The 23,719-nt window shown below is 38.6% G+C and overlaps 1 protein-coding gene across 6 annotated transcripts; it reads right to left on the reverse strand.

Moving 5' to 3' along the window:
* Positions 1 to 792: 792 nt before the first annotated feature.
* Positions 793 to 14,948, reverse strand: Nudt15 (nudix hydrolase 15). 6 transcript variants are annotated; one of them, XR_007108762.1, is made up of 5 exons: positions 14,756 to 14,948; positions 10,443 to 10,639; positions 8,239 to 8,279; positions 7,137 to 7,249; positions 793 to 1,196 (listed from the first exon to the last, which is right to left on the reverse strand). XR_007108762.1 is itself a non-coding variant. In XM_047553230.1 (4 exons), the coding sequence occupies exons 1-4, from the start codon at positions 14,914 to 14,916 to the stop codon at positions 1,170 to 1,172; spliced, it is 498 nt and encodes a 165-aa protein (XP_047409186.1). In that variant the 5' UTR covers positions 14,917 to 14,948; the 3' UTR covers positions 793 to 1,169. The 6 variants fall into 6 exon arrangements, 4 of the variants coding, with proteins under 4 accessions (XP_047409186.1, XP_047409187.1, XP_047409188.1 ...); XR_007108763.1 differs by lacking the exon at positions 793 to 1,196 and adding an exon at positions 1,974 to 2,191; XM_047553230.1 differs by lacking the exon at positions 8,239 to 8,279.
* Between the last annotated feature and the right edge of the window lie 8,771 nt (positions 14,949 to 23,719).

The following is a 23,719-nucleotide window of genomic DNA, read 5'->3' on the forward strand; positions in this document are numbered from 1 at the left end:
GAATGGATAAAGAAACTGTGGCATATTTATACAATGGAATATTACTCTGCAATGAAGAATGATAAAATTATGGCATTTGTAGGCAAATGGTCGAAATTGGAGAATATCATGCTAAGTGAGATAAGCCAATCTGAAAAAACTAAAGGACGAATGATCTCGCTGATAAGCGGATGAGGACATATAATGGGGGGTGGGAGGGGTTAGCATTAGGTTTAGGGTTAGGTTTAGAGTTAGGCTAAGGAGAGCGGTAAGAATGAAGGAAAGAAGGACTGTATAGAGGGAAAAGAGGGGTGGGAGGGGTGGGAGGGGTGGGAGGGGTGGGGGGGAAGGGGAAAAAAATAAACATCATTACCCTATGTAAACATAAAAAAAATAATAATAATAAAAAAAAAAAAAGAAAGTAATTGAAGTGGTAGGGTGTGGCTGGAGGAGATCGGCATTGGGGCATGACTTTGGGGTATATATTTTGTATCTGGAGAGTTTTGTGTCTGGAGAGTGGAGACTCTCTCTGCTTCCTAATGATGCAAGCTGCTTCCCTCTGCCATGCTCTTCCGCCATGATGTTCTGCCTCACCTGGAGCCCAGAGGAATGGAACCAGCCTTCTATGGACTAAGACCTCTGAAACCATAAGCCCTCAAATAAACCTTTTCTCTTCTATAAAAAAAAAAAAAAAAGAAAGAAATTTAGTATTCCTAGTTGTAATTGTCTTCTTGTGCTACTATAACAAAATACCACAGACTGGGTAGCTTGAACAACAGAAATTTATTTCTGAAAGTTCTGGAGGCACAGAAGTTCAAGATGAAGGTGTTGGAAGTATAGTTTCTTCTGAGACTTCTGTCCTTGGCTTGCAGATGGTCCATATTGTTAAGGTCACTCTAGCAAATCATCCCAACTGTTAAGGGCACTTCAGCAAAGAGTCCCAAAGATCCCTTGGCTTGAAGATGGTCTGTTGGTCTGTATCTGTGCCCTCATCTCTTTGAAGGGCAATCTCTTCTTATTGGACCCATAAGACCTCATTTTACCTCAGTTACCTTTTACAAGACTCTTTCCAAATATGGTCACATTCTGAGATGCTGGGCTTTAGGACTTCAATAGATCAGTTTTGGAGGGGAGGGACACAATTCAGCCCACAATTCTAGGTTTTGATTCCCCACTAATGCTGTTTCTGATCATGGTCTTCCTTCTGTAGTAATAAGCTAGAAGTTGAAGAAAATTTGGAATTTAGAGAAATTCATGCTGTAACTACCTAACCACTGACTGTCATAACAGATACAGTTTTCGATTGACAGATTACTGGTGCCAGTACAGCCTCTGTCTAGCAGCTCTTTGGTATTTCTGCAGACATAAGTTGGCTCCCTGGAAGGACAGCCTGCATCTCATTGTCAGTCCATTTGTACCCAAACAAGTTGAGACACATCAGCCTTGCAGACATAATAGCTTTAAAACAGATTTTCCGGGGAAAGCAATAGCACATCCACTTTTGTACTAAGGATCAAAAAGGCCTCTGGTTGCTTTTATGCTTTGTTTTTCTTGTGAAGTTAATCATATTTTCAGAAATGTAACTGTTCTGTTGACTCCTACGAGACACATTATTAATGGATCCCTAAAGCAACCGGATGCATCCAGGGTTAGTACATGACTGGTACAGACACTCAGGAAGTAATGTTCCCTTATGTCTACCCTAACATTTTCCGGAAGACTCACTCCATGGCCAATTCGTCTTATGAGACAAAACTTTGAATGAATAAAATAATATAGCCTTCAAATTTAAAAAAAAAGAAAGAAAAACTGAATCAATGAAAAATCACTGAAGTTTACACTTTATTTCTTTGAAATTATTTTTATATATTTCAGTTGCTAATGGACCTTTATTTTATTCATTTGTTTATATGCAGTGCTGAGAATTGAACCCAGTGCCTCACACATGCTAGGCAAGCGCTCCACCACTGGGCCACAACCCCAGCCCCCAAGTTTACACTTTAAAAGGGTGAATTTTATGATGTATGAATTACATCTCAATAAAAAGTATAATATCAATTTGAAAGTTATGTCAACATCGAGAAACAACTTAGAAAAATATTCTAACAACTTCTGCAATTTTCCAGGAATAAAACTTTTCCGGGGCTGGAGGTATGGCTTGGTGGAAGAGTATTTGCCAAGCATGTCAAGGTCCTGGGTTTGATCTGCAGCACTGCAAAAATAAAATAAATAAATAAATAATCCTGATTGGTATATTTAGTAATACATGCCATAAAACAAGTATTCTGGTTTGAAATTCTGAGAGTATAAATATTTTATCTCATAGTTCAATTTGCTTACCTTTGTATAATCAACATAAATTAGCTTTACTGGCATACCAATATATATAAATTTCACCATGTCATTACACAGTCAATAAAATATTGACCAATTAAAAAAGGAAAAAAATGGAGGGGATGGAAAGGTGACACATGAAGTAAATATGGCAAATCTGGGTACTTGCTGAATGGGGTACAGGTATGTGGGAGTTCATTGTATTATTTTCTATTTCTAGTATGTTTAAATTTTTGTGTTAAAAAACGTCCACATCAAAAGTTCCCCCCAAACACTGTTTTAAAATGCTGGGGAATGGAAAAGTTTGATCTCTTCTGAAACCTTTGATGTTGCCAAAACTCCAATTCAGGATTGCAGCCATGGAAGGAATGTTTTTTGATTCTATCACAATACTTTGAACATAGCTATGAGATTCAGGCCACTTGTCTTAGTTTGCTAAGGCTGTCATAACAAAATATGACAGATTGGGTGCTTTATGTAATAGAAATTTGTTGTCTCACAATTCTGGAGGCCAGAAGTCTAAGATCAAGATGTCGGCAGAGTTGCTTTCTTTTGGGGCTGTCTCCTTGGCTTGCAGGAGGCTGCCTTCTCACTGCATCTTCACGTGGTCTTTTTTCTACACGTGTCCCCTGGCATCTCTTATAGGTGTTCAGATTTACTTTTGATGAAGACAAGAGTCAGAATGGCCCATACGAATGGCCTCATTTAAACTTAATCGCCTCTTTTACTGCCTTACCTCCAAATATAATCACATTCTCAAATATTGGGAGTTAGGTCCTCAACAAAGAACTGTGGTGGGACACACTGCTGTGCAGAACACCAGCTAAGAGCCTACATAAATTACTGAATGTTTAAAGAATGTTTACCTAGTGAGATATTTGTTTTTTTATTTTTCATTTATTTTTGGAACTGGGGTTTGAACCCGGGGTAAGATATAACTGAGACCTTTTCATTTTTTATTTTGAGACAGGGTCTTGCTAAGTTGCTTAGCTGGCTTAAAACTTGTGTTCCTTTTGCGTCATCCTCCTGAAGTGCTGGTATTATAGGTATGTGCCACTGCACCTGGTCATGCTTTTTAAATTTTACATTCAGTTTGTTAAATGTACATTTGCATGTTGACTTCCCTCATATAAACAACTTATCTCACGGTCATTTAAAGAAAAGTCACGGTTACAAGGTAGGTTCTTTTACTCCTTAAATAAGGCATACGTTTCCTCAATCTTTTGCTTAAATCTCCCTTTAACTCTGACCAAAATACTTGACAAGAACAACTTAGAAAAGTTTATTTTGGCTCACAATTTCAGAGGATTTGGTCTGTGGACAGCTGCATGAAGGCAGAAACATGGCCGAAGGCATTTGGGAGGGAAGCTGCTCAGCTCATGGCAGCCAGGAAGCAGTGAGAGAAAAGAAGGGTCTGAGGTGAAGATAAACCCTTCCCGGGTACACTTCCAGGGCATACTGCCAGGGGTCTATTTCCTTCAATCAAGTCCCACCTCCCAGTAGTCCACTAATGAGACCCGCACCCTCATGATCCAATCATTGCCTAAAAGCCCACCTCTGAACCTTGCTGCACAGGGGACCATGCTTCAGCACATGAGCTCTTTGGAGACATTTCAGATCCAAACCATAATACCTTCTGTTTCGTGGAATCATATATTAGCATTAGAGATCTTTGAGGATGTGCAGATCAGGCATATGGAATAGGTCTCAATGACTGCTGCTGACTGCAGTATTGAAAAGGCTTCCTAGGCTGAATGAGAAAGAGTATTTGCCATACCTGATGTAGCTTAGTGCCTTTAGAGGGGTCATTCAATCATTGTTCATTTATTGTAAATTTGAGCACCTCTATGTTCTGGGCACTTCATTACATGCTAAGGGTATGGCACTGAATAAGACAGAGGAAGTCTGCCTTCCTGGAACTTATGAAACACAGGGAGAAATAGATCATAAGCACACAAATAAATAAAATGAATCCAGATAATACAATAAAGAAGAAAAGGAAAATATAAGGAACCAAGTTTCAAATTCAACAATTATTACAACAACTTTGTTTTTCAAAAGAAGGTAAAAACATACCTTCCAAGGGTTGTGGAAGAGACCAGCAAAGTATTCAAAAACAAATAAATAGATATATGAATGTTAAAAAAAAAAAAAAAACTACGATTAATGTTATATATTATTATAAAAATTTTTATAGTTGGACACAAGGGTCTCTCATGAAGTATAATCCAAAGTTCACATCCTCAAAGATCTCTAATGCTAATATATGATTCCACGAAACAGAAGGTATTATGGTTTGGATCTGAAATGTCTCCAAAGAGCTCATGTGCTGAAGCATGGTCCCCTGTGCAGCAAGGTTCAGAGGTGGGCTTTTAGGCAATGATTGGATCATGAGGGTGCGGGTCTCATTAGTGACTTTGGATAAACTTTAAAACAAAAGCAAGAAACGTCATGCTTTGGTGGTGCTGCTTTTCCCCAGACTAAAATGTTCACCATTTGATCTTGTAGTATTTAATCATAAAGTCCAAGACTCACGAACACTATACTTTTCTCAAAATGAGTATTCCTAACCCTGTCTTTGATTCTATTGTGTGTAGTAAGTCTGAAAAAAGAAATCTTTCTGAAAGGGAAAAAAGTGTGTCAACTACAATAGTTTGCAATGTCAACAATCAACGTTAATCATTTTGCTGTCATCGAAAACACAGTTGTTGCTGCAGGTTAATATGAAAATATTCTCAGACATTTGCTATTAAGTGCTTTAAGAATGGACTTTTTCCAAGTATCCTCCACTTAATCTTTTTCTGATCTGGTAAGTTTTATGTGTACAGAGTACACTGTAACAACACCGTTTCTTTTTAATGAAGTATAATTAGTATTGTTAGTATTTCCTCAAAGTTATTACAATGTGATTTTGCTACAAAGTGTCAACAGTTTCATGTGCTTGGTAAGCTGTAGTTGTCTATTTAGCTAAGCACACCCCATATTATGAAAGTTAGACTTGTGCAAAGTACAATGGCTACTGTCTCAAAAGTAGTATTTCTCAAAGTGTAGCCACAAGCCTTGAATGTCAGATCACCTGGGTGGTTGTTAGAAGACAGAATCAAGAACCTGGTCCTTAGCAGCTGAAAGGAATCTTCATGTGAGGTCTTATGCACACCAAGTTTGGATGGACACCAGTGCCTGAAACCTTCTTAATCACTACAATTTACTATCTGAGAATCCCCTCTAGGAGTTCTCATTTATAAACCAAAATAGACAAAGAATATACCAACAAATATACCCAAACAGGAAAAAAAAAGGAAACTCCTCATTGCATAAAATTCAGTGTATCAAGGAATACACATTTATCAAACTTGAACTCCTCAAATATTCTGGCATCAAAAATGTATAAAGATACAACTCACAGAAAATGAGATTTACAAATATTAAATTATATACACATAAAATTTTGAAAAAACAATTGAAAAAGAACTTAAAAATGATATTCATAGACTAGAAATTCCTTTGTAGCAAGTATTACAAAATACCAGAGTCTTTTGAAAGTGCAAAATTCAAATGTAAACTTAAAGAGAAATACAGAATTTCGCATAAGTGGGCTCATAAAGGATATAATCTTATGGTCTAATCTGGAAGTTCTCAAATTTTTTGATTTTGGATCCATTTATACTTTTAACAATTACAAAGAGATTTTGTTTTTGTACGATTTTTTTTGTTTTGTTTTGTAGGCTCTCTATTGAACTGAAACACTTCCATTGCACCTACCCCATCTAGAGATACTTATCATATTAAGAACAAAAACAAAAAATTTTTGAATTTTTATTAATCATTTTCAAAGAAAAATCTAACATACATTAACATAATGTTTTTGAAAAATAACTTTTTCTAAAACAAAATTCATAAGTGAGAAGTGTCACACATTTCTGCAAATACCTTTAATATATGACTTCATATTAAAAAGCAGGATTCTCATATCTGCTTTAGCATTCAGTCTGTTACAACGTCACACCTCAAGCAGCCTCTGCAAAACTCCACCATAGGCTCGTGAAAGAATGAAAGTGAAAAAGTTAAATGATATCTTAGTATTTAAATAATAGCTTTGGCCTTGAATACCCTGAAAGGTCCTCTTGAGGACCCACCTAGACTGCACTTTGAGAGCCACTGCTCTAAAGTACTCTCATTTTACACATAAGCCTACTGAATCTCAGGCAGAGAAGGTGAGAAACTCAGAGTGACCTGCCTGTTAATGGCAGGATACAGATCTTAGATGAGTGGTCTCACTTCTCTTAGTTTAAGTTCTCAATCAGAAACCTGAGAATACGCCTTATTGGCCTATCCTGTTCTCTAGTTATAATATAATTGTCACAATATATTACCAAAAATTTTTTGAATGCAAAAGGAAAATCAACAAACATGATGAAATCTGGAACAGATATTGGAATTGAAATTATACCTGAATTTGAACTGAAACACTTGTAAGGCAAGTTCCACTGTAACTACTCCATGCAAATTGTAATGACAAACCACACAGTAAATATCACAGATAAATATGGAAAGATTAACCACAATATCCCTATTTATCCTATATTCTGTGTCTGAAATACATTTCAATGACCTATTCAGAAAGATTTTCTCAAGGGCAGTAGGTATTTAAGAGAATGCAAATAAATTGGCAACATATGGAACTTTTTTTTTTTTTAGATAAAATGGAGTTGTTCTGAAATGTAGATATTTTACATTCCCTAACTAGACTTTACTTTTGTCTTTTAAAAAATAAAATCAAGGCGTCTTCTTGGCACCTAGAAATTATTTCCCTTATATCCTACCAGATGGTTCAGATCTTCTTTAAATGGATCATAGCCTTGCTCTTTTAAACATCGGAGTGCCCAGAAGAGCTGGTCTACTGGAGGAAATTCTTCCCAAGGAACCCATTCCCAACCTAGAAAAGAAAGAAACCAAATCAATGTATTTAGCTGACAGAGAATAAGGAGTACTTATTCTGGTAAGCTATTCTTTTTTTTTTTCTTTTGGGTACTGGGTTGGAGCCCAGGGTTGCTTAACCACTAAGCCACATCCTCAGCCCTTTTTATTTTATATTTAGAGGCAGAGTCTCATTAAGTTGCTGAGGGCCTTCTAAATTGCTTAGGCTGGCTTTGAACTTTTGATCCTCCTGCTTCAGCCTCCCAAGCGACTGGGATTACAGGAATGTGCCATGGTGCCCTGCTAGTAAGCTAATTTATATTTAGAAAAAAAATGTACTGAATTTAGGAGTGATCTATTAATAAATCCAAAGTGATGCTTTACATTAGCTTAACTATACAAATATGATTTGCATTTAAAATGAAGATCTTAAAAGAAGAGACTGGTGATCATGTAAAACATTGTGTTATTTACATAGGAAGTCATGTTTACACATACCACATCATGATAAAACCCAGATTTAGTATAATTCAATATTTAAATATTTGCCTAAATATTTAATATCTGAACACATATTTAAATATTTGTTTCAAAATGCAAAAAAAACTTATATAGGTACATTAAAATATATCAGTTTCTTTCCCTATAAAATAAGGTAAATTACAAAATTCTTAAGTTATCCTTCATCTATTAAAAAAAAACTAACAGAGGTTGTGCACAGGAAAAAAAAAATACTGTGCCTTGGATTATTTTATATAGAAAGACAAATACAGAGGGAGCTTATTTTTAAAAAATCCACTGAAAAAGGGAAAATTTAACAGTGTTTGTTAGTTGGAAAATGCACGAAATCCTAGAAAAAGATTCTAGGGATTGGTGTTTTCTTTAATGATTTAGAAATAAATAACATAAAAGCACAGATATTCAAGACAGGTGAATATATAAATATTATTATATTACGATGTACACTCCATGTTCTAAACAGAAATTTTTAGAATTATATGTTTTTACCTTTGTATGAGTGCTTTTTCTTCGACTAAGTGTTTCTCTGCCTATGAAATACAGGTATGTATTTAGTCCAGTAATGCACAGAACAAAGAAGCCATGAAATTGGAACAAATACAGAAAGAGCTGATTAGCAACTGTGATCACACACTAACCACAAAAGAGAGAGATCAAGAGGAGGAGAGACTATTACCCTAGGTAAATGTATGATTACACAAAGGGTATGCCTCTACTTCATGTACAAACAGAGAAACAAGATGTATCCCATTTGTTTACAATAAAAATGAATAAAAAAAAAAGAGGAGGAGAGACAAGGAGATGGAGAGAAATTAAGATGCCCAATAACGTGCTGCAAGATACTGAATTAACTGAGTCTCAAAAGAGCTGTCTGTAGCGGGTGGTGCAACCTGAAATTCCAGCCTCTGCAACTTAGTTTGACTGTGTCTCAGAATAAAATAAAAAGTTCTGGGGACATAGTTCCGTGGTAGAGCACCCTTGAGCTCGATCTTCAGTACTTGAGTGGGGGGTGAGAGAATGCACATGTGCTGTGATGAGTTTATCCCCCATTTCCTAGGAAAAAAAAAGTTTGAATGATTTTCCTAATATGAATGTATGGCTGTTGGAAGGATGAAGTAAATGGTAAACTGAAGCAGGCTCTCCAAATCCATGACCCAGGGAACAATGAAAAGAGACTGCATCATTACCCACTGCTACCGTTTGGTATGACTTGAGTGGATCCCACAAAGGTTCCTGTCCTGGAGGCTTGGTCCCCCAGGTAGGGATGTTAGAAATGAAAGATGGTGGGGAATAGTGGGAGGTGATTAGGTCTTTAAGAGGGATAAAAGCTTTTCTCATAGGTTCTCTGTGTGTGTTGTTATAAAGAGTGAGCCTGGCCCTCCCTGGTCTCTTCCACCTTGTTTGCACACATGTCTTCTGTACATGGCTACTTCCCTTTCCCATTCTCTGGCACGTTTCCATTTTGAAGACACTAAATGTTTAAAGGGGAGGTCCAGTACATAAGACCACTTGGGGTGTGTGTGTATGTGCATATATATACTCATATTTTTAAAATACATGTATTTAAAATTTTTTATTTTTTTCTTTAGTTTCTTGTCTTTTTTTTTTTTTTTTTTTTTTTTTTATGGTACTAGGGATTGAACCCAGAGGTGCTTTACCACTCAGCTATATCCCCAGACCTATTTTACTTTTGGAGACATGGTCTTGATAAATTGCCCAGTCTTGCATTGAACTTGTGATCCTCCTGTCTTAGTCTCCCTAGTATCTGGGATTATAGGCATCAGTCACTGTGCCTGGCTTTCTTACAGTTTTTTCTGGAGAGATGATACATGTGAAGCCTTTAGAACAATGCTTTTGTCATTGAGGCTTTCAGAACATTCAATTCAACATAGAAGGTAACAGACAACTGTTCTGTCAGTGAGATCATTCTCTGCAAAAGGAAGGTATTACTTCTCCCATGTAGATGAGAAAACTGAGGAAATTACACACACAAAAATAATGTTTTTCTTAAAATTACAACCTGAGAAAAAATCAAACATTAACAACAACAAAAAAAATGAATACTTACTGAGCACTTATTACGTTTACTAGGTTTGCATATATATTAACTCATTTAATCCTTATAATACCCCATCTAAAGTTGTTACTATTACCACAAATGAGAAAAGATGTCCAGACATTACATAACTTGCCCAAGGTCACAGCACAGAGTAAAATAACCAAGACACAAACCCACACCATCTGGTTTCTTACGTTCCTCAGGATTTTAGCATATCTACGTATCTCTATTGTCCAGTCTTTTGGGACTGCTATAACAGAATACCTTAGATTAGGTGGCTACAGAAAACAGAAGTTTATATTGGCTGGAAGTCCAATATCAAGACCTTGGCAGATTTGGTGTCTGGCGAGGGCCCATTTCCTGGTTCATAGACAACCATCTTCTCTCTGAATCCTCATATGGAGGAAGGGGTGAGGGGTCTATCTGGAGTCATTTTATAAGGGCATTAATCCTATTCAGGAGGCCCCACCTCCCGTTAGCATCGCCCTAGGTAACAAATTTCAGCATATGAATTTTGGGGGAACACAAATATGAAGAGAACATAATCCTCTTCACATGGCAAGAGAATGTAATATTCCTGCCAACAATATGCCCTCCACAAAGAAATATGCATTATAATACATAATTATCTTACTTTCATTTTTTTCAGGTTCTACATTCTTTGGTTCTGAATCATGAGTCAAATCTACTTCTCCTTTCATTAATATGGTGACGTAATGGTAATTCTCTTTCTCAGTGAAAGAATTCACCACCGAGGCAAATCGGACATTTTTCAGGTGAAGAGCTGCTTCTTCCCAGGTTTCTCTTTGCGCACATTCTTCCCAGGTCTCACTGGAAAACAAAATGTACTATTGTTATTAAATTCTATTTATGTAAATATCTTTGCCATGAAATTCTTGGTTAGAAATCTCTAGCGCAAAGCAAAAACAACCGCAATTAACCTACTCTTTAAAATGGCATATCAACAACCCTGCCTTCAACATTCTGCACATCCTGTAGTGACCTAAATACCAAAAGGACTTCATATTTAAAACAAAAAAAAAATTAACATTTAGTCAATTTGGCACTAATTCATAGGCCTGGAAGCAAACCTATGCAACCAGGGGGAAGTTTAGTATATTAGTTAAGAGCACAGGCTTTGTAGTCAACTAGACGTAGGTTGGATATAAAAGTCCATTACTTGCTACTTTGGATAAGCAAAAAGAGGAATATTACCTTCTCATGGGGTTGTTATAATTGTATGGGAGTATATTATGGCTTTTCCTACACTCACAGAATTTCAGTTTAAGCCTCAAAATTAAAGACAATAGGCAACTAGCACCTCTAGATACTAGAGTTATAGCAGAAGAACAAGCAGATGTCATCTGAGCTCAAAGGTTTGCTAAGGAAGGTAAGGTCAGTCTTCTGACCCTAATCCTACACAGGTTGCATAAAAAAGGCAGGAGGTATTTGGGAGGAAGTAAAGTTGTGAATTTTCAGCCTACTATGAATATTTCCCTTGTTCCCAAAGAGTGGCTGACTGTTCCCAACCAGCTTAGAGAGACTCTCCAGAATCAGTTGGGATTGGGTATGATTCCCAATAAAGAGATACTGATGTGTCACTCCCCTGCCAAAGACATAATGAGCTGTAGAAACTCAGCCCTACCCCAGTGCATCACAACAGAGGTGATAGGAGGGCAAGGACTCTTGTAGAAAACTGAAATGTGTTCCTTACAGTTTCAGGATACATGTGAATACAGGTTGACACTTATTCCTGCCTTAGGAATTTGGAAGGTGAGAGACTAGCTAGAGCAGTCAGTTCATGAAAGCTGAGCAAGGAAAGTGGGCAGCAGTGAAATAGCATCATTTCTATTGCATATTTCCTTTGGGCAAAGCAGATGTCACAAAAGACTGCTGGGTATTCTAATAGGAAACCCCAACAGGAAAAAAATGCAGGGTGTGTACTAGAAGCAAGAGCTAGAGATGGGGCACTAGGGTCACAAAAAGTTGCCCAGGTCAAGGACAGAAATCCTCACGGAATTTCTGAACAACTGACAAACACATACCAAGAAAGAAAGCACACACCTGGATAGAGGATACCAACAGAGAGGGCACCAATGGACAGATTTCAGCTGTCCTAGTCACATAAAAGTTCATTCCTTCTTCCTCCTCAACACACTGGAGAAGGAAAGTCAGAAACAGCAGTGAAGAGAGGAAGAGATGGACAAAGAGCAAAACAGTGGCTTTTATCTCCACACTACAGGGAGAGATTAAGCATGAGAAGTGAGACTGAAGGTTTAAACTGGACTTTTAAATGCTTGGAAGTGAATCATAATTATAAGCGCAAAAGGACGGGAGGCAGACCTCAATGGATTCAGAGAAACCTTTATTCCTTTGCAGACTCTGGTTTTATAGGGTACAATGATGTAATAATTGGAAGCCCAGTACATGCAGTTTTGACCGTCAGGGGCTAGTTGTACAGGTTAAAATTTTAACTTAGGAAAATGGTTGTAAAAGGTTGAAACTCATTGTTCTTACTCTAGGATCTATTGTTTCCCAGAGTATCCTTATTTGCTGTGCCTCCATTTAGGGCTAATTTGCAATGGGGGAAGGTCTGAGTTTAGGGCCCACTGTTATTAGGAAAAAGTGTCACTAATAGAGGTTTAATGTTTGGCCAATTTCCCCTCCCTCATCCGGAGCCAACGGTCCCCCTGTTTTTCTTGGGGAGCTGTCATTTAGGAATATGATTTTCCATAACCCTTCAATAATAACCAAAATGTGATTTGTTTTTATGAAATAAATAATAAAATTTACAGGAAATGTCACCAGAACAGAGAAAGGAAAAGATAACTCATGTTTGAAGACAATGGAAGGAGAAAAGAAACCCATTTTCTGTTTGTTCCCCCATCAAATTTAGCCCATTTGATACGGTTATGTAAACATCAAATGAAAGGGTACCTGAGAAGGGCTTAGCATGCTATCTAGCACTTAGAAAAACCTCATTCAAGGTCAGTTATGATCACTTGGTAACTGGATCAAGACTCCCACACGTTCTTGTGTTAAGATAGTTATCTCTAGCAAGTGCTCTAGTAATTATTCTTTTAGCCTGTGTTTAGTTTGTGATCGAAGTTTGGCTAATACACACCGACAATCAACAAAGTACAAATGTGTGGTTATGTGGGCAATTTTGTTCATAATCTAAGAAACTTAATTGATGGTTTATCTTAATTATCTGAAAATGATAAACATGATGCTTTAAATTCTGAAGAACATTTTAAAAACTAAGTTAAAAGAACATATGAATTTCATATTTTATAAAGGAAAAATTCTGATTAAGCACCAGAACTATACTTCTAACTACCATTTTATAAGAACTATGGTGGGTTACAACACGGACATAATGACATAAATTCTTCAGGAAAAACACCCCACATTCTTCAACAGATAAATGGCATGAGCAACAGGGGATCAACAATTACTTTTAGAGTGAGAAACAATGCAATATATGCACTTCCTTTGATCTTGATTGGTACACAACAGTGAAAAGACATTTTAAAGAAAACGGAGGGGCTGGGGAGATAGCTCAGTTGGTAGAGTGCTTGCCTTGCAAGCACAAGGCCCTGGGTTCGATCCCCAGCACCCAAAAAAAAAAAAGAAAAAGAAAACTGAGGAGTACCATACATAGACTATCAGAAAATACTAAATAATTATTTTGAGGGGCTGGGGTTGTGGCTCAGTGGTAGAGCACTTGCCTAGCATGTGTGAGGCACTGGGTTCGATTCTCAGCACCACATATAAATAAATAAAGGTCCATCAACAACTAAAAAATATTTTTTAAAAATAATTACTTTGAGCCAGATGTAGTAGACCATATCTGTAATCCCAGCAATTCACAAGGGTGAGGCAGGAGGATTCCAAGTTCCAGGTCAGTCTCAACAATTTAATGAGGTCCTAAGCAACTTACAGAGACCCTGAGTCAAAATTAAAAAAAAAAAAAAAAAATGTATATAAATAAAAAGGGCTAGGGATGTAGGTCACTGGTAAAGTACCCCCAAAAGTACCCCCACTCCCCAGTACCAAATATAAAAGTTATTTTGTTGGGTAGGAAAATGGTATGGTGTGGTTTCTTTTTAGTCTGAGATACACAGACTAAAAATATACTGAACTATTTAGGGTAATAAAATGGAATGTCTTAACACAGCCCGGAAAAGCAGGTGTGAGGGTCTGTATTTTGGGTAGGCAATGGAGCAGTTAGATGGAATAACAAGACGCTCTGTGGAGGTTCCTAAGGATTCACTCTTTTCTCCGTTTTATGTATGCTGGATGTTGAAAATACCAAAAAAAAAAAAAAAAGGCAAAACGTCCTGGATCTGGAGGCTTTAGACGCTGTTGATCTATTCTTCATTTTAATCTTATCACTTCAGGATCCACTTCTTGCAACCCATACTTGCTTCACTTTCGTGTAGAACTCTTAATCGCCCAACTCCCTCTGTCGGTCTGATATATTTTACAATCGCAAAAAAGATCCTTCAAAGAATATTTCGCCCAACGTCCCCATTTTTAAGACGAAGAGAGTGAGGCGCGGTCTCACTAGCCCATTTGCTCAGCGTGCAACGCGGCCAGTAGGTATTAAAGTGTAGCCGTGCACGTCAGATCGCAAGGGAACCGTGCAAATGTGACGACACCCGACTGCTCGAGCTTAGAAACGCCCTCTGTCCTCTCGCTTGTGCACACTAAGATGCCCTTTTCACTGAAGCTGCGGTCAAGCGAGGACAGACGTCCTTATTCAAACCAGGATCCCTTCTCGGCGGGAGCCTGCCGGGCACGGAAGGGAACCCGGAAACGAAAGAGAAACGACGCAGCGTCAGTGCGGACGAGCGCACGTGAACACGCACGGCGCACGCACGGCCAGAACGTGTCCTTCTCGCGCGCGTTCCGCTTTCCCGGGTCGAAATGGGAGTTGCTTACCCGAACTCCAGATGACCCCCCGGAAGCTGAAAACTGCCGGCTCCAAAGGACCCTTTCCTCTTACCCAGGAGGACGCAACGAGGATGCTCGCGGCTGGTCACCACCACTCCGACCCCCACCCCGGGCCGCCGCCGCCCCAGCGGCTCCGCGCTGGACATCATAGAGCCCGGGCCGGGCCGGAAGTGATGTGCGCCCAGCGCTCGCGGGAGCTCCAATCTCTGCGCGAGCTGGTGCGGGCGGCAGAATCAAAGCAAGAACCACCCCGCCCCGCCTCCGGCTTTTGTGCCTGGTGTTACCACCTCGCGCGGGTTGTCAGCTTGGGAGCTGGGTTTCCCCTTTGAGGACGGCGGGCCACCAATTTAAACTAAGACCCCTTACCGACTATTTTGAGGTAGGATTAAAAGACAAAACGAAGGAGACATGGGGACAACGCAGGTGTGGCTAGATTTAAGTCACTTTCACATACCTTGATTACAAACAGCAATATTAAATCAATTGTTGGACCTTGTCTACAGGTACACCCCTGTAATGCTATGTTCAAAAAAGCAGAATGCATCAAAAACAAAGAAGAAAGGAAAATAACACCAATCCCAGTAAGTGACCTTGATTCTGATAATGATCAACTTAGTGAATGACTTCCCTGAATCCTGGAAATGGGGAACCTGTCCAGTTACCAACACAGAAGTGAAAGCACCCTCTTAGATCATATTCCTGTATTATTGATCTTATCCGTATAAATAAGCTTGGTTAATGATAGGGGACAGACATAAGCAGTGGGAACATGACGCGAAGGAAATAATTCTATAAACTGGGCCCTCTGTGCTGACCCCCCAACATGTTTTCACTTTTAAAAAGCAGTTTACCTGCAACTTTGCCTGGCTTAATTCAACAGGATGTTACCTTTCTCAGCAAACTGCTTGTTATCTCTAGGGGAAAGGAAGGTCTGAAATGCCCATAAAAAGAACACAAGTTACCCTGAAGTAGGAATGGGGGTACTTTTGTGACTCATCCAGACCAGATCCCAGAATTCAGGGAGATAAGGATAATTATTCCTGACCATGAAATCTGTAAGAACAGGTTCCAATTAGAACCAATCAGCATGGGCCAAAGTGACCTAGAGTTGTCATGCACAGTGGAAACTTGAAAGTCTGATGTCATCCTGCCTTCAGCCAAAAGTCAAGAGGTGGACCTGGGCAGGACTCTAGAAACTTCCCTGGGATTCCCTCCCAGGGGGGTCATGCCCTTCCTGTCCTCTGAGAAGACCCAGTCTCTTTCTTGAGAGGATCCCCCTTTTTTTCTTTGCTCTCCCTTCTGATAAATTCATGCCTGTTCTGAAATCTTTCTGGCATGATTGCAAGAATTGGGGGAGGAGGGCCTTTGCACTGCCTCCTCTTCAAGGCAGGCCTCTGTCCTGTAACAGTTCAGAAGTAATGACTGTGTTCACCAAACACATAGAATAAATTCTTTCCTCTCAGTGAATTTATTTCTTTCACTCAATAAATTCAGTCTGTGGTTGACCCTTCCTTAAATTCCTTTTTGCAAGGATGTAAAGGACCCTCACCACCTGAGTCAAGGTCCACCTCCCTTTTGGGGTACTTCCTCAGGACCGTCATCTGGGTGACACTTTCAACACTCATTTATTCACTCCCAGATCCCTCCAAACCAATGATTATAAGCCTGCTTTTATAAATCTCTGTGCCATTGCATGTTCTTTTTTTCATAAATGATCCTCTCCACACCAGAGAACTTACTCTTACTATATTTCAAATCAGTGAAGTATACCTGGACAAGGACAAATTGTGTAGAAACTTAATTTCTGTGCTACTTTCAGAGACAATCAGTTTTAATTCTTTGAACTATTCATTATTTGCATAGGTATTTCTAAGTTATGCTTATTCTGCATCCTAAGAAGTCCATAAAAAAAAGTTTTTAGAACAACTAAATGAGTTTAGCAAGTCATAAATTTCAAAGTTAATATACAAAATTTATTATATATATTAAGCAAAGAACAATCAGAAAATTGGACTTTAAAACCAATACCATCTATAATAGCATAGAAAATATAAAATAAGGATAAATTTAGCAAGATATGTGTGTTCATTTTTTTAAATTTAAATAGAAGGAAATAAACATTATGATCATGAATCAGAAGACTGAATATTGTTAAGATGACAATTATCTCCCAATGGATTTATATACATTCAATGTAATCCCAAACAAAACACCAGAAGGTTTTTTTGTCTATACCCCTATTCCCCACTAACCTCAGTAGAAACTGATAGCTGGCCTGATTCTAAAATTTATATGGACATGCAAAGGTCTAAATAATCAAAATAATTTTTCAAATGAAAAATTCGGAGGATACACAGACACAGACACAAAAGAAATGAAAAGATCCTCAAACCATACTTGGGACCATTTATAAAAATTAACTCAAAATGAATTGTAGACAGAAAAACATCTAAAAGTGTAAAATTTCTAGAGGAAAATCTTTGTGGTCTTGGGTTAGAGTTAGGCATAGATTTCTCAGACATGACATTAAAAGCATGATCCTTAAAAGAAAAATTGATAATTTGGATTTCATCAAAATTAAAAATTTATTCTCTTTAGGAGAAGTTGCTATGGATTGAGTTGTGGTCCTTTCAAATTCATATGTTGCAACCCTGCCCCCTAATATGAGGTAATTTGAAAACGGGGACCTTGGGAAGTAATTAATTGAGATGAGGTCATAAGACTTGGAGCGCCCATAATAGGATTAGTACCCTTATAAAAAGCAATCAGAAACATCCTCCTACTCTGCCCCTGATCCCCCAGGCACAACAAGAAGTTGAACATCCACAAGCCAGGAGAAAGTCCTCACTTTGAACCGAATTTACCAACACCTTATTTATTTTGGACTTGCCACTCTCTAGAACTATGAAAAAGTGATCTTGTTTCTGCCACAAAGCTTATAGTATTTTGTTATAAGAGTCCATGCTAACCAAAATACTAAGAGAATAAAAAGACAAAAACACACTGAGAGAAAATAATTACAAAGCACATATCTGATAAGGGAATGGATCTAGAATATATAAAAAAATTCTCCAAAACTCAATAATAGAACAAATTGAAAATAAAGGGGCAAAAGAATTAAATAGATATTTCACTAAAAAGAGATACAATGGCAAATAAGTACATGAAGAAATGTTCAATATCATGAATTGTTAGAAAAATGGGAATTTAAATTACAATGAGATACTTCAATGCCTGTATTAAAATGAGTAAGATTGAAACACACAAATGCTACCCCCATCCCAATACCAAAAATGCTCTAAAGATACAGAGCAGTTAGAACTCTCATGAACTGGTAGTGGGAATGAAAATAGTATATTCACTCTGGAAAACAATTCATTGTTTCAAAAAATGTAAAGTATGTGCTTATCATACTACTTAGCAATCCCACTCCTAGATAATTACCTGAGATAAATGAAAGTTTATACAAAGATCTATATACAGCTATTATAGTGGCTTAATTTGAAATAATTAAAAACTGGAAACAAATATTTCTTCCATTGGTGAATGAATAAATCAGTGATGACATTTATAAATGGAAAATTACCCAGCAATATAGAGGAATAAACTTCAGATAACCACAATGACATGGACGAATTGCAGTCCCATTATGCTCAGTGAAAGGAATCAGAAGGCTGGGGTTGTGGCTCTGTGGAAGAGTGCTCACATAGCATGCGTGAGCCCCTGGGTTCCATCCTCAGCACCACAAAAAAATAAAATAAAGGTATTGTGTTCATCTACAACTAAAACAAAATATTAAAAAAAGAAAAAAGAAATCAGATGTAAAAGGCTACATGCTGAATAATTGGTGGGAAGGGGCAAAATAGGTAATAAATAATTGGGTTAGGACTGGGTCCCATCAGAGAGATGGGGGCTGATTCAAAAGGAAAGGAAATAAAATGCTATTATCTCCAAAACCCTTCCCCCTCCTCCTCCAACCTGTTGCAGAGGCTATCTGCCTCCAGGGAGTTGATCCTCCCTGCAGGGAGTTGTAGGAGTTGTTAATGAAGTACCTCCTGGGCAGCCCTTTTCCTGCCCATTTGGGCAGACCTGGAGAGGCTCCCCTGGAATGCTTCCTTTACACCTTTTGGTCACTAGTCATGTAGGCAAGATAAGGGGAGAAGGAGGGCATGAGAACAAAGGAAATCTAAAACCTATGAAAGGGGCAGGACACCCCTACTTCCTCGGACTCCCAGTTCTGGGTCCCTTCTCTTCAGAGAAGTCTATCTCTGTTCTATTCTTTAAATAAAACTTGCTTTCTAGCCTTGCCTCAGCATTTCTCAGGTGTTCAGTCTTCAACATCTGGGGAAATGGGACTTGGCCCTGATTGATTCTCATCACCATTATTAATTCTGTACTTAAGACAATCTGGAATAGGCCCAACTTGAGTCACAGAAAACAAGTCAGTATTTGCCTGGGACTAAAGATACAGAAAAGGGTTGACTACAAAAGGGCATGGGACATTTTCTGTAGTGATTAAGTGGATCTATATAGTGGTTATGGTGGTGGTGACTTGACTGTGTGTTTGTAACGCAGGATTATGTACTGAAAGGGATGAATTTTACTATGTGTATATCTGACATTTAAAAAAAAAAGCAAAATAGAACAATGTAATGTTTGTTTGCAGAAAGGATAAGCCAAGATGTAGTTTAGCAGTACAGAGAGTGAAGGTACTGCATAATTAAACTGTTGCACTTAATATCAAAATGTGTCATCCTTTTGAGGCTGGGGAAAAAGGACAGTCAGTGTAGGTAATGAATGACTGGGTCAGGAAGATGGGGGCTGATTCAAGAGAAAAGAAGATGCTAATACCTCCAAAGCACTTCCCTCTCCTCTAACTTGTTGCCAAGGTTACTTGCATTTACTTGCATCCATGGTATAATATAAAGCTGCAATCATTTACTGCTTCCCCACCCTTTACACTGTAGCCATTTCTCCCTCTCCCATCTTACAACCCAGATCCTCAGTCTTGGTGTTTCTTGGGTGTTCAACCTTCAGCATGGGGTGGGCAGGGGGGTGGGGGGTGGGGGGTGGGGACTTGGAGCACAGGTATCATCTCTGGTCTCACTTGTGTGTAGGTGTAGGTTCGTGTCTCTGAAGAGCATATTCCCAGACAAGCTAACCTTTGGCTTGGGTTATGGGGAGGCAGGATCCTTCTCTCACTGGGTCTTGGAGGACTTGGGGGACTGGTGGTGTTTATTATGGACATTTCTGTTAAAGAGAACAGTCTGCTCCTAAAACATAGTAAGGATTTGTGGGCTAAGAGTGGGTGAGTAGGTGAGGAGGACAACCTCTGACATTTAGGATAAGTGACATTCAGTGGTCAGTTTCACATTTTCCTTTATAGCATTATAATTCCATTTTATAATCCCAAAGTCTTCGATGAAGTCTGACTAGATGTTACTGCCTGGTCTTAGCTTTGCTTTGAAGAGATGGAATGGACAAGAGTCTACCTTCACATAAAGGAAAGACTGAAGAGGAACATCAGTGCAGAGAAGCATTAAGGTCATGGAAGAGTCTTTGAGCTCTGTACTTCTAGTACCCTGAACAATGACTAGCACATAAGTGCCCTTAAATGAATACCTGAATGAAAGCTGGTCTCCTCTATTCCAATGTAACAGCATAGTTTCAATGTATTTACACAGCTAATAAATGATTTTTCCTGAAAACCTTATGCTGTATGTAAAAAGGTTGCATGAGTCTCATAAAGCACAAATAGTTATGAAAGGAAAACACCATGCTGACATTTCTGAATCAGGTAAGAGAAGTACAAACCAAACCATTTAGATGTTACTCACTCTAATCAGAGAATCCACATATCGGATTCCCTCCTGCAGGGTCCTGACCAATTGAACAGTGTACACCAGTAAGTACTGCAGCATTAGATCCTAACACAGCCTCTTAGGGCCACATCTCCTTCCTAGTTTATCCACATTCCCAGCTGAAGGGTAGAGGCCCAGACACAGGGGTTCCTCATTAGCTTAACTCCAAGATTTTACAAATGTGAGCCCTTCTCCTTTCCCTTCACACGGAAATTGTGTACTGTCCATCTGGAGAATACTGAAATTCTCCCCAAATTGACTATTTGTATCTGCTCCATTATATTTTTGTTTTAATGACAGTTTATCTGTTTATTTTCCATTCATCTTATTTATCTATTAAGTCAGTTTTTATCTGTAAGTTCCCCTATCTCACTTCACAATTTACACTAAATAAAGATCTCCTCATTGAAAACATTCCTAGCAATGAATTATGAACAGATCTTCCTTTACTTTCCTGAAAGTTACATGACTCATACAGTTAGGATATAAGATGAAATGATTCAGTTACGGTAATGCTGCCCAATTCTTCCTTCCTTCTCCCGTAACTCTTCAAGGGACTGAATTGGGAGAGTCCACTGTCTCTCATCTATTTCTTCATTCCTCCTTGCCCTAGGCAACCTTGTCCTAGCTGAATGTTCTTGGTTCTTCAGCCTAAGCCTCTGGTTTGAACTCACTCACTTTCTACTTTCCTCTTGGCAGTCCCTATGTTTGACATGTGAAACTCAGTGTAATTCAAAACCCAGCTTGCAGTTTTCTGTAGTTTTGTGTGGTACCTATTATAACTGAATTGATACCAAAAGCTCAGTACTTGTCCCTAATGCTGATCCGATAACAAGGAAAAGGTTTTGAGAGAGAGAGAGAGAAAAAAAAAAAGAGGTTTTTATTGCTTTGCTAGCAAGGGAGAAGCACCAGGGACTCTTGCCCCTGAGGCTATGATTCTATCAGCTAGCAGGAACAGGGGACTTTTAAAGAAGGGGTACATAGACTACACTCCAGTTGTACCCTGACAGGATTTATATTTCATTTGTAGCCTTGAGATTGCTGTTTCTTAGATCCACAGGTGCCAACCCCAAGTTTGGATTCCTTCATTCCTGTGGTCTGTGAGCCAAAGGACAGATTACTTGACCTAGGACTGGAAGAAAGTTAATCTTGCTTCCCCTTTGATTACAAGGGGGAGAAGGAAATGAGGAAAGAAAAAAAAAAAATGTTAGTTTTAAAATAAGCTGCGTTGGCAGAGCAGCAAGATTTGTATTCAAAGCACGAAGTGGACCCCATTAGAAAATCAAAAATTCAAATCACACTGTAACTCAGATGTCTGTCTGGCCTTTCCCCCAACACTCTTCATCACTAGCTGGAATGTGGGTCTGAAGCCAGAACTAAGGACAGGCTGTTAGTGTAGAATAGGGAATCTTGTCAAATTGAGGAATGGAGGCCATCTGAGTCTGGGACGTTGGAGACTGCCCTGGGAGATTGGAATGTCAGGGTCTCCAGTGCCCTTTTGATCACCAAAGTTAACTGCCTAACTACCCCTCCCCAAAAAAGGCTTCAGGCAGGGAATTGCTAATTAATGTCCCCAGGATCCCTACCAGCCTGAATCCTCCCTGAGAGCAGAACAAAGGAGACCCTAATCTATAAAAGATGTAGGGTGTGCTCACTTCTTGGAATTCTAGAACATCAGCCCTCTTCTCCCTTCCAGGAGAAGTCTGTGTTACTACTTTTACTTTTAAATAAAATCTGCTTAACGTATGCTTGCCAACACCCGAGGAAGCAGAACTGTCACCGGTAAACCGCATCATCAGGTCTGTGTAGAATTAATTAAATGTTCATTATGGTTTAACTTGATCTAATCAAATAATGTAACCAGTCCCTTTAAGTCATGTTCTGTCTGTCTTGATTAAATGATTGACCTCTCAGCTTATCCTCCTTGTGCTTCTTTACTAAAGATACCCTAGATGTATGGGGTTTTTAATGTTGTGGTTCATACAACATTGTAACACTTTGAAAAGAAAGCATCTTTTAATTAATATGAATTCAGCATGGTGTTCATGGACCAGCAAGAGATCAGAAGAATCCATTCTCATTTTCAAAGTGACTGTACAACTTTGCATTCCCACCAACAATGTATGAGAGATCCAGTTTGTTTTACTTCATCGCTGACACTTGATACCAACCATCTTTTTAATTATAATCATCCTAATGTGTGTGTAGGAATAGTTCATGGCTACAGTTTGAATATATCACCTCCAAAATTCATGTGTTGGATACTTACTCCCCAATGTGACAGTATTGGGAGGTAGGGACAAATGGCAGGTGTGTCAGTTTGAGGGCCCTCCTTCATGAATGAATTTGTGGTACTATAAAAAAGTGCTTGTGGATGTGGATCTCTCTTTCTTCTTCTTTTTTTCCATGTGGGGGCATGGTGCTTCTATCCTCTGGAGAACTCAGTGTTCAAGGTACCATTTTGGAATCAGACTGGGCCCTAGTGTGCCAGTGCCTTGATCTTGCACTTCTCAGCCTCCATAACTGGAAGGAATAAATTTCTGTTCCTTATGAATTACTGAGTCTCAGTGATTTTGTTATAGCAGCACAAACCAGACTAAAGTACCATTGTGATTGTAACTTGCATTTCCCTAACAACAAATGATGTTGATAATTCGTGCGTGTATGTTCTTATCTGCCATTCATTTTTCTTTAGTAAAATGACTTTTCAAATCTTTTGTCCATTTTTTAAAATTGATATTTGCCTTCTTATTTTGGAGTTCTTTGTTCTAGATGAAGGCTTTTATCACACATTTGTTTTGAAGACTGGATGAGGTCAGCCAGGGCATGAATGCATTTAGAAAAAGGAAATAGTTCAAAAACCAACAAAGGGAAACTAAGAAGAGTCCTAAAATATGAAAAGAAAACTAGGGGATGATTGTGTTCCAGAATCCAAGTTCAGAGACTGTTTCAGGGATACTGATCTTTTATGTTCAAAGAGCAATTCTGCCAATATCAGCCAAGTAAGAGATTTCCTGGATTGTCATCTATGCCTTTCTAGAAGTCATTAAAATGCTTTCTCCACCTAATGGTTTCTTCTCTGGAATTGGCC

This window comes from Sciurus carolinensis, chromosome 5 (assembly GCF_902686445.1).
Source record: "Sciurus carolinensis chromosome 5, mSciCar1.2, whole genome shotgun sequence".
Taxonomy (NCBI): domain Eukaryota; kingdom Metazoa; phylum Chordata; class Mammalia; order Rodentia; family Sciuridae; genus Sciurus; species Sciurus carolinensis.